At 39.4% G+C, this 11924-nt stretch overlaps 1 protein-coding gene across 1 annotated transcript; it reads left to right on the top strand.

Moving 5' to 3' along the window:
- The first annotated feature begins 1319 nt into the window (after positions 1-1319).
- On the top strand, positions 1320-11702 carry LOC131426460 (pupal cuticle protein). The gene is made up of 4 exons (XM_058589203.1): positions 1320-1511; positions 10774-10991; positions 11063-11245; positions 11309-11702. The coding sequence occupies exons 1-4, from the start codon at positions 1503-1505 to the stop codon at positions 11580-11582; spliced, it is 684 nt and encodes a 227-aa protein (XP_058445186.1). The 5' UTR covers positions 1320-1502; the 3' UTR covers positions 11583-11702.
- The last annotated feature ends 222 nt before the right edge of the window (positions 11703-11924 follow it).

Raw genomic sequence — 11924 nt, 5'->3', positions numbered from 1 at the left:
TTATCTGGCCATTTAAATATCATTTAAACAATCTATTCGCCGGGTCAATCTTTCGGGGATACCGAAACGGCGTTGAATGAAAGCTACGGGGAAACGGACACTGAGGCGTGCGGCATCACAAGACGATCACATTTCCAGTCCGCAAGTCCGCAAGCACCATAATGTCTACGGTGTCGGCCTCTAGAGCTTAAGAAAAGTCGTAGTTCGGGTAGCAGCAATCATTCAGGATCGTCCCAGCATAGGGCAATTCCGTACTCGAAATGGAAGCGACGCGGTGTGTGACGTCAACGCAAAGCCGGCACTTAAAATGGAAATTTTATTCATAACTGCAAAGTTCGACGTAAAATCGATTTCTTTTTTTTTTTTTCCTTTTATATGTCATATTGGTAATGGGTTAATACGGCGAACGAGAAAGTGGCAGATGGTGAGCCAAAATGGCACCAACTACCGGCAAGTCGATGACCGACGCTCAACGAACGCAGACTTCGAGTCTCCACTCTTTCCGCAAAATTTAATCGACGGAAAGTGACAAATCCTCTACTTACTTAGTTCGCTCAACCATAGTCATATACCAAACTGAGGCGAAATCTTCCCTCTTTCTCATCGTGGGAGATAATTTGATGTCCAAAAAAAAAAAAGTCAACGGAAAAATTAGCATAAAAAAGACCCGCTCTTTGCTGCGCGATTTCTTTCTTCTATTCCCAACTTCAGCAGCGACCGGATTTCGGTTTCCCCCCCTCTTTGAGGCAGCCACTGCATGTTTCAAAACCTGTTCCCTTGCCTACTGCGTTCCAGACTGGACATCAGAAACGTTCTAAGACTTTATCAATAGCATTTAACGCGACCTTTTCGTTTTGCGTTGGACGTTGGTTCATTCTTCAACGCCTTCTGGGATCGATCGACAACACTGGGAAGTGTGGGTTAATTGGAAAAAAACCAACAAACCACCATAATGTTTCGGATGTGTGTTACGGTAGCCCATTTCTGAAATAGATCAATTGGTTTACTGTTCGGGAAGACACAGTTACGCCTTGCAGAACCCATGATCGCTATCTCAGAGCTTCTAAGCTAGTGAAAATTTGCATAAACCCATACCGAAACAGGAATAGCGCCGACCATTCGTCGAGTTATTCGACACTGAAATCAATCACCAGAAAGAACACCCCTTTCGTGATCACGACCGATTGATCGTTTTGCGGGGGGCTGCCTTAAAGTATCATCATCAGCAGCAGAAAAAAAACACAGAAGAAGACTCCTCATCGAAAGCTTACGATATAAAGTGACGCTCCTGTCGCCGATCCGGTTTAGTTTGATAGCACAGTTGATCCTGACAGCATCGATCGGCAGGAGGCAGGCGCTCGGGAACCAGTGCTTCGGTGTTATTCGTCCTCGATTGGGTTTTTAATTTGTTGTCGGTTTTTTTCTGGAAATCGGAAGTGAAGTGAATTGAAAGCAGGAATCCTTCGTCCCCGGGACCAAAGTTGACCCTGGAAAGGTTGGCAATGAATCTTGTAAGTGTGTCGCTTTTCAGATGACTGCGCTGATGGAAGTGGTTGCGTTGCACGGATATTTTTTTTCTAAATTTGTGTGGTGTTAAGACAGGAATTGTGACCAAAAGTGTGGAAAATAAGAACTTTACTTTAGAATGGCTCTCTGACTTTCGTTGTTTCTCGAAATTTTACTGTATTTTTGTTGTAGTTGAATAACAGAAAATAGAAGCAGATTGTTTAAAAATTGTATTCCATGTATGGGAAAATTAAGTAATTTTGTTAAATATAGTGAAGTAACACACAAATTTTGGAAACTTTTGTGTAAACTTAAACTGATTTTCCCCACTAAATTATATAATAAGTCTCTTATAGTTCTCTGCGGAACTCAATTAAAGTAGCTTGAAGTTTATTTACGTTTTTTTTGTTATATGGGCAGAACTTAAACGTGAATATCTCGAGTTGTGCTAAGTGTAGAAACATAATTCTTTTTACATGCCATCAGAAATATTAACAGCAATTTGTGATTAAATTTTCACAGTGGTTATCTCAACCTTGAATAACTCAAAAACGAAGTTTTCTCTAACTTTTTTTTAACAAAGAGGAAAACTCAACACACTTGCTTGCCTTTCTCGTGCACGAGCCGACAGGTTTCTTAACTAGATTTTGGAACTGATTTTAGTACCTTAATTTATGTTCCAGAATTCTGATTTAGGATTTCATGCATAAACAAAGTTCAGGATATGACTTTTATATCTGGATTTTGAAACTAAAAGTAAAATCTGAACTTCGAAATTGGATTTTAGAGTTGATTTCTTTACCAGAAATTGATTCCTGAATTCAGTTTCAGAATCCAATTTCATTTTGACTAATACGTACCAAGTAAAAAACCGCGTGAAAAACCGTAAAATTTGAGAAATTTTTTTTTATGCCAAATGCCTTAGAAATACAAAATTTATTTTTGAACGATCGAATTTTTTTTTAACTTGAAACCCGGAATTCAAAAATTCACGTAAAAAACGCCTAACTTCGAAAATCCGCGTAAAGAAGACCTCAGTGTACTAAAACTAAATTCGAATCCAGGATTCTGAAAATGAGTTCAGTTCCACAATTCTAAATTTTTGACCAAATTTTTTGATCTGGATTCCGAACCTGAATTTTGAAAATAAATTCTAAGGGCATGTTCAGGAGTGCTCTAGTTCTAGCTGCATAATTTATGTCAGTTTTAAAATTTAAATCTGGAAATTATAACAAGAAAAACTAACAGCCCCAGCAGCGTTTTACTAGTTTTTCAAAAATACAAAAAATAGAACGGCAGTGTATACTAGTTTTAAATTTGACAGTAGAACTGTTCGAATAAATAAAACTAGAACGGCTGGAACTCAATTTTAGTTCTATTATAGATCACCCATATATATCTTCCAGCTGCTGAATTTGCCCTAAACCTGCCCTAAATACGAACGATTTTCTATATTCGGAAGTGTGAAAGAATCATGTCAGTTTTATTCGTATTCACGTGCTTCAGTTATTAAGTCTTCAACATTATCCACCCGTCTTTTCCTTCCATGCGCTCTTCCTAAAGGTGCCAGAAAACTAAGAGAAAATCTACACTGAAAATCAAGTTTACCTATTTTTTTGAAGAGAAATCACTCATTGTCAACCACTTCTATAAGCTACCCAAAATCAAGTCGTTAACTACTCAAACTTTGACTTGATCGTAAAAAATGGGTAGCGTGCTTTGCCATGCCATAACACTTTGGGTAAACTTATATTTTCCTTAAATTTTGAGGTCATCCACTCGTTACCTAAAATTGGGGAGATGCACTTTAGTTGATTCTGGGTAGGTTTTGTCCCAAAATTATGTAGCTGCTGCTAAGAGTGTAGCCACATTGTATCAACCCGCTTGTGAGGAATTCTGGCAACCGTCAGAAGGCTGGCTGCATTCCGGCTGCTGTCAAAATTGTCCAGGCGAAATTGCGTCATTATCTCGCCGTACGTCTCTTGTTTATTTCCCTCCTATTTCTTTTTTCTTTTTTTATTATTCGACTTCATTCGATATTCGTCACTCCCGCATGTACGTACAAAAAACGAATCTTGAGACGAGGTAAATGAGATTGAAATATGGGTATGTTTGGTAGTGAGAAAGCAATGTTATTGGCAATAACATTGTTCATTGGCGGGCAGAAAATTTCCCCCAGACGGCTGGCTATGTCTGCCAGCCATTTTGCCGGAATTCTGCCAGAATTCCGCCAAAAGTCTGGCAACAATGCAACAACCGTTTTCGGCAGAGAGTTTCGCCTAGCGGTTATAAACGGTTCTTTTCTGTCGGATTCTTGCCATACAAGATTAACAGACCCATTTTGAATCGGTTCTACATTTTAAGCGTCTTGGTTTTATTTCTTCAATAAAAGATACATATGAAAGGCAATACGTTATTGCCCTTCATATATACTAATCATGGAAAATGTTATTGCCAATTGCTTTCTCACTACCAACCATACCCATATTTCAATCTCATTTACCTCGTCTCAAGATTCGTTTTTTGTACGTACATGCGGGAGTGACGAATATCGAATGAAGTCGAATAATAAAAAAAGAAAAAAGAAATAGGAGGGAAATAAACAAGAGACGTACGGCGAGATAATGACGCAGTTTCGCCTGGACAATTTTGACAGCAGCCGGAATGCAGCCAGCCTTCTGACGGTTGCCAGAATTCCTCATAAGCGGGAATCGGATGAACACATTTTGACAGTTCAGCGGTACTGTGTGTAAACAGACTTTTTTGTTTGTCTGTTGACAAAGTATTGGTGTATTTTCTATGATCGAAAGAAGAAATTTTTACTAAAGATCTGAAATTAGAATATATTTGCTTGAGTGTGAGAAAATAACTATCGAATTGTCAAAAATGACCATGCTTGCTTTTTTTGGCAACGACAAAATAACTACTTGACTGTCAGATTTTAGCTAAAAGTTAAAATAATGATCAAGATGATCCACGGCCTTAGAAGCCGCTGTCGTCTAACCATTTTCATATCATTTGTTATACTCAAAATTATGTGAAACTTATGAAGACGTAACTTTTATTTATATATTTATTTATTCAAGACACATTAACTGGCTATGCCCTGTATGATGAAGATGAGTTGAAATGTTGAATGAATGAGCAGTTATCTTCAAAAGTATTGGGTTGCGATCCTACGCAGTCCGATTAGTTTTTGGCCGAGGTCGTCAGTTTTGGTGGATTATTACAATAAGTGCGATGCCTTACAAATAGAAGAAAATATTATAGAATACTAAAGGTTGCCAACCGTCAAGCCGAGTAGACCGAAAAGAAATGAAATTTTCTTCTGATCAGACATTCTCGGGAACTCTTCCGGTTCACATGATTAAAGCTGTTCCACACCAACTTCCATGTTTCTTTCGTGGAAGGACCCTTGATCTTCTACCAACTCGTACAGGATTGATTTTATGTTTTCCCCGTAGATATTTGCTATCCTGCGCAACAAAGTTGACAGCGAACAAATCAAACCGGAATATTCATAAGATCGTTTTCAACCGGGCACCGACAACAGCCAGCAGCAGACCGGCCGGTATTTTATTGATGCTGCCCCCAAAAATAGACCCCCTCCGTTGCGGGTTTTTTTTTAAGCGGCGGAGAATATTCAAATGTTGCGAGTTTTGACGCAGGACAAAAAATTTATATATATCGACACCAGGAAACAAAACCCCTCCTGGACCTGTTATCTGAATGCTAATTGGTGCGGCGTTCGTTTACAAAACGGCTTTATTCTGTTGCTGCTGCACGGATCAATAAATAGGTTTTGGGGTTCACAGTCTGCGAACAGGTTGGTCCCATTTGTCCGGCCTGTCTGTGATCCCTTATTGCGGGAATTATTTATGGGATATTTAATATTCCGATTATGTATTCCGCACTGACTGGAGGGGAAATTCCGCCGAAGACTGTCTGCAAACTGGTGTCCGGAGGCTCTGTTGGGGGCTTGTGTAGAACAGAAGAAAATTACGTTAACACGTGTCACCGGTGTAAATTCTCGAAATTAATGAATGAATAGGCGAGCTGTCGTCGCCATTCCCCATTTTGTGATGCTAGACTTGATTTGGGAAGTGCGACGAAAAACCGGTTTAACTCGATAGGCTCAAAAGTTCTTCCTGTGAATTTATTGATTTGAGTTTCGCCATTCAACTATGGAAACTGCCGAACCGAAACCGTATCTATGTCCATAAATTACTAAAAAAATATACCCCTCGTCATCCGATTCATAGACGATATTTAACGAGCTCTATTTAACCAGTACTAACTCTTAGAATACACTGAAAAAAAACTCACTCAAAGTTATATGCATTGTGAAAAGTAACTGCGTAGAATGCAAGCCATTCACGAACAGTGAGAATAATGATAGACCAAGTGCACCACCCTGTGTTCAGACTTCAGACGGAACTTCATTTGTTAGTCAAATAATCAAAGTCCCTTGGGCCATTATCAACCTGAGCAAATTTTGTTTTGCTAAAAATTGAAAACTGATACCGCTGATGCACGACCTACAGTCGATCGTAACTCTTTCGATAAGACTACCAAAAACAACACAAACACAGGGGATGAGGCGTGGAAGCGTAGAATAGTAATTATCTATTTGGAATAGATGTATGCGTGAAATTTCCGCATTATGGTCGAGCGAAATGTTGCATTCGGAATGAGCGGTAGTAAATCAATCTCCCGGGCCAGTGAAAAAAAAGAAATAGAAGAATCCTGACTACCAACCCGTTCACGGATACGAAACCATCGCCATCAACCGTTGAAATGATGATACACTTGGAACTCGGGGAAGCGACAGCGTCGAGATGTGCGGTGACCTCAGTTAAATGATAATTTGATTACTTTTTGGGGCTTATTAAGATGTAAATTTTTGGTTCGATCTCCGATCCGATCGAAGCACTGGCTGTTCTACACTGTTTTTCCGAAACCCGTCAGCCCGCGAATTAGCGAAACTGACAGATGGATGACTTCCATTATCAGCTGTCTGACCTGTCTGCTGTCTGTCATCCATGATCATCAGGTTTTTCGATTAGAGGAATGTTATCAAAACCAACAGATTTGGAATTCACAGAGCCAAATTTAATAGTCATGTCACAGCAACTTTCAGCAAGATTGTATTGTAAATCGAGCATGAAAAATGATGAGGATAAAATGTGTTTCAAGTTGGACTTTGATTGTCATGAATGCATGGAAATTATATATCTTTATATATCAATATTGATCACCTTAAGTAATACAAGACGAAAAAGTTACACGATCTCGTGACGAAAAGGGTTATACTATTGTTTTATAGTTTGCGTTTAGCATGCATTAGAATCTGACATTTAATGTCAAAAATAATTCAGCCTTTTTTTTCAAAGAAAGGCGAATCTAACATTGACAGCAAATGGAGAAAAACATCGATGAATGTTTCGACTTTGGTTTCGAATCGTATTTACTTCTATATCCACTGAATAAATCGCTTTACTTCTATATCCACTGAATAAATCAACAAAACAAGAGTTTCACCCTTTTCGATTTGTTTACTTTTATGCTTCCAGTGTGAATTATGCAGATCGCGACTTATAGTATGTTCACATTAGCGCTGATATCAAGTGATATACGGATATACTTGATATCCGATGATATCATGTGCGATATCACTTGATATCCCATACAATTTGATGTCAACGCGTACCACCATTTTGGCATGATATACGGGATATCATGTACGATATCATATCGAGTTGTCAAAAATCGCAACTAGCAACACGGATAATGGCATTGAACGCACTCATTTATGAACGTCACTTTGAGAGTGACAATAAACAATCATTATAATTTCGAATTTTTCAACGAATACTGGCGTTCGGAGACCATTAAATGCAAGACTTCAATTATTAATTGAATTGTAGGAGAGAAAAGCAATATTATTGATCTTACTCCTAATGGGAACATTCAATATGACAACTTGATTGTCAAACGATATCATTTCGATCATATGTGAACACTACCACGTGATATGCGTATCATCTCGGTATATCAAGTGATATAAGCGCTAATGTGAACATGGTATTAGACAAATCTGCAGATAATTTTATCGTCTCATTTACTATTTCCAGTGGTAGAAGGTTCGGAAATCATCTAAAATAAAGAAAAAAATTGTTTTGCCTTTCCTTACTAACAATTGAAGAATCGCTCTGTCCCGCTTGTGAGGAATACTGGCAACTGTCAGAAGGCTGGCTGCTGTCAAAATTATCCAGACGAAATTGCGTCATTATCTCGCCGTACGTGTCTTGTTTATTTCCCTTCAATTTCTTTTTTTTCTTATTCGACTTCATTTGATATTCGTCAATCCCGCATGTACGAACAAAAAACGAATCTTGAGACGAGGTAAATGAGATTGAAATGGGTATGTTTGGTAGTGAGAAAGCAATGTTATTTTCCATGATTAGTATATATGAAGAGCAATAACGTATTGCCTTTCATATGTATCTTTTATTGAAAAAATAAAACCAAGACGCTTAAAATGTAGAACCGATTCAAAACGGTTCTGCCAATCTTGTATGGCAAGAATCCGACAGAAAAGAATCGTTAATAACCGCTAGGCGAAATTCTCTGCCGGAAACGGTTGTTGCATTGTTGCCAGAATTCCGGCAAAATGGCTGGCAGACATAGCCAGCCGTCTTGGGGAAATCTGCCCGCCGCGTACAAGTGGGGTTTGTTTGCATGGAACACGGAGGGCGAAACTTACGTAAACAAATGGAATGACAGTTTCGCCCATTATAGTTCTTTGTATTACTAAGATTAAGATTTTTGTAGAATCTGAATTTTTAAGAAAAATTGTAGGATTTTTAAGCATTCATTGATAGGAGAGAGAAACTCGATTTGTTTACTTTTGTAAGATTCGTCCTTCTTTGAAAAACAGCTGAATTGAGCATGATAACTTAGAGGCAGAGATGCCAGGTCCATTTTTCACAAATCTGTCTCTGACTCAAAAATTATCTGGTTTGGTCTGGGTCCAACTATACACAAGGAAATTTTGACCGGGCTTCATTTTCAGTGAACGGAAAAAAAGATCTCATCACCTATCGTATAGAGGCCTGGTGAGATCTGTTAAAATCTGGAAAAATTTGTAAAATCTAGCAAAAGATCTGGTTCGTTTGAAAAATCTGGCAACCTGGCAACGCTGCTTAGAGGAGTGAGTTTAATTCTGGACCTTGATTTTGCAACTATGATTCAGAGCAGAGTCCAAAATTTAATTCTATTTCTTGAATTCCGGAATTGCAACTGGAATTCAGAACTGAACACTTGTCCTGGATTCTTGAACTGAATACGTCAACTGGAAATGATTTCTAGAACTGAATTCTGGTCTGAATCTGATTAGAATTTAGGTTTAGAATTCAGCTCCAGTTCCAAATTTATTAAGCTGAATTCAGATCCTAATTCCACTAATTGAGTTTGGAGCCAGCAATTTGGAATTGAATTCTGCACTCGGATTCTAGAACTGAATTCTAGACCAGGGTTCTTGTTTGAAAGTGAATTTAGTTGCAGAATCTAAATTCATTTCCAGAACATTTGAACCTGAATCCATGAACTGAGTTTTGTAACAGAATTCTGGATCTGAGTTTTGGAAGTAATCTGGTTTCAGATACTGGATTCTGGAGCTGAATTGTAGACTTTGGAACAGAGTGAAAACCTTGAACCTCTGAATCATGATTCTGGACCTGGATTCAGGCTCAGGTCTTGGAACAGAATTCTGACCCCTGAACCTGGACAGACCAAAATGACGTGCTTGGCTCAGACCACAATTTAGTTTGAGGATTAAAACTGAAAATTTATATTCAGAATTCACATCCAGGACTCTATAGCTTAACTCTGGACTTTCAGGATTCGGGAACTAGATTTTGGAACTAAAATTCAGACCAGCGTCAAGATCCGGAATCCAATTATAATTCTAGAATTCTAAGCCTGGATTTTAAAATTTTATTCTGGAGCTGAATCCCGGAATTGCAGCAGAATGGCAGAACAGAACGGTTATGACTCTGACATCCGCCCTTTTGAAGAGTGATTGCATTTTTTCTCGCAGTTCCAAAGATAATCGTTAGAGGATGTAAATGTTGCTTCAAATTCAAAAAAGATTACGAACGATTAAAACAATTTTCTGTGATATGCGTCCATAAATTTTGGTAGCGTGATTTTACAGACCGCAGTAAAAAATTGCTTGCCAAATGAGTTTTTTTTCTAAAACTTCCACTTGATTTCAGTTTTGTGGGCTTATCGTTAGAGGGTGTAGATTCTGCTCCAAAAGCACACGATTAATACATTTTTCTAGACTATGCGTCCAGAAATTTCGGAAGTGTCATTTTCTAGACCGCAGTAAAAAATTGCTTGCCGAATGAGATATTTTTTCTATTTGATTTTATATTTGTCATCTTCAGATGAGCTTTGTCGATCGAACAAGGTTTGGAACCAGTCTTACAGGGTGCTTTAGCATTTCTGATGACGTTGCTTTGTCCTCAGATTTCCTTCCACAAGATCATAAGATTGTACAATCTGCACGAGGGCATCTTTTGACGACAACATTGGATTTGGTGCGAAAACAATCTCATCTCGAATTGACTTCTAATTTCGGCCAGGTCCCCGCTCTGCTCAGAATTGTTTCACTGTTTAAAACATCATGAATTTAACAGTACGATAAAGTCAACTGTCAACCAATAAAGGTCAATTTCTTGACAGGGGTCAGTTCCAACGAGGTGTGGTGAATTGGTTCGATTTCACCACCGTACCACCAGTGTAAAGATTCGCGATATGGTTATGCAAATGTTCAATTTCTACACCCATAAAATGGATGATCTAAACAGTTTGGTCGACCGAACAAACGAGAGAAAAAAAAAAGAAAACCTCACCGATAATCAACCTGTTCTAACGAACTCCATTCACAGCCCGTAATCAAAAACCTCATAAAATCGTGAAAGCAAACATCAATAAGCCCCCAATAAACCATACAGTAAAAATGTCAAAAAAAACGGGTGATCGTAAAACGATTTGGGATCGTCGTCGTCGCCGAGGGATGCAACATGATGATGAAAGCAATCGGAACCAGTTCCAGGCCGAATTTCGCAGGCAGCCAGGTGCTGCTCGTCGAGATCTAGTTTGAAACCCGTTCCTGCCATCATCACAATTAACCTTTTTATGGCATTTATGAAGTTTTGGTTTTCATTGTTTCGTTTTTTTTTTCCTCTTCTTTTGTAGCTATTTGTGATCTGCGTTTGTGGGATCGTGGGGATCAGCCTCGCAATCAGGATTAAAATCCCAACGAAAAGTCGAAACGACGATCTGTTTTCCGAGGATGAGTTTACCTTCCCCGTTGAGGACACCAAGGATCCGAGCAATTTCACCGGAAACGTGATGAAGGCTAGCATTCTGATGTCACAGGTTAAAAACAAGGGTAAAGGCGAATTCAAGTATGCGTAAGTGTCCGAATCTAACTACGGTGACTGTTCGGAGCCGATCCTAACCCCTGCCTCCCGTTGTTGTTTAGTGTTGAAACAGAAAACGGAATCGAAGTGGAGCAGATCGGAAAACTTCGCAACGACAACAAAACCTTTGTGGTCATGGGTTCCTACACGTACACCGGTGCGAATGGGAAGCGATATCGCGTGCGCTACACAGCCGACGAATTCGGGTACCATCCGATAACGGAACTGGATCTGGATATCCCGGAGTAAGTTAATCGAGACGGTTACTGTTACAAAATCGAAATGAATAAATATCCCACTTTTTGTAGTCCCGTTGCAGCCCAACCAGCACCACGTCCGAAACCTTTCGCATTCGCACCACGGGTTACGACGACCCGACCTACCACAACAACGACGGCAGCTCCCACGGTTGGACCATCCAATGCGTATTTGCCTCCGTCGAATGATTATTTACCACCAAGCAACACCTACTTGCCAGCGTCCAATGAGTACCCTTTGCCAAAAACTGCCAACGAACCTCCACCACCGGAACAGCTGCCTCCCTTCTACAGTGCTCCGTTTCACGGTCAGAACGTGCTTTGAGGAGAACACGGTCCATCAGTCTGATAGCCTTAGATTGTCCCGTTAGTGGCCTTCCACTACATCAACAGTGTACATATCGGTTTCCTTTTAGAATAAGCTATTTATAAATATACGATTAGATCAAGAAAACCTACCCTAGCTGGTTCTGTCTCATAGTCAGTTCCTAACAGGTCCTGAAGCATCCGGAGCTTCGTTTAACTCCGTCCCTACTCCTCGTCGGACCATTGGTCTGCGAGATCCGGAATTTCGTTTGTTATTCATGACAATTTTTCACTTTCAGATGATACGACCTCTTCAAAATAGTTACATTATCGTCGTATGGTGACAGAACAGCACCTCCCG

The sequence above is a fragment of the Malaya genurostris genome, chromosome 1, assembly GCF_030247185.1.
Source record: "Malaya genurostris strain Urasoe2022 chromosome 1, Malgen_1.1, whole genome shotgun sequence".
NCBI classification, from domain to species: Eukaryota; Metazoa; Arthropoda; class Insecta; order Diptera; family Culicidae; genus Malaya; species Malaya genurostris.
The sequence above is the reverse complement of the archived record's forward strand: the minus strand, read 5'-3'. Positions and strand labels throughout refer to the sequence as shown.

What these genes read in the sequence shown, in the direction of transcription:
- LOC131426460 (XM_058589203.1), top strand. An exon ending in AAAGGCGAATTCAAGTATGC is followed by an intron (nt 10,992 to 11,062) that starts GTAAGTGTCCGA and finishes GTTGTTGTTTAG; the next exon opens with TGTTGAAACAGAAAACGGAA. An exon ending in CTGGATCTGGATATCCCGGA is followed by an intron (nt 11,246 to 11,308) that starts GTAAGTTAATCG and finishes CACTTTTTGTAG; the next exon opens with TCCCGTTGCAGCCCAACCAG.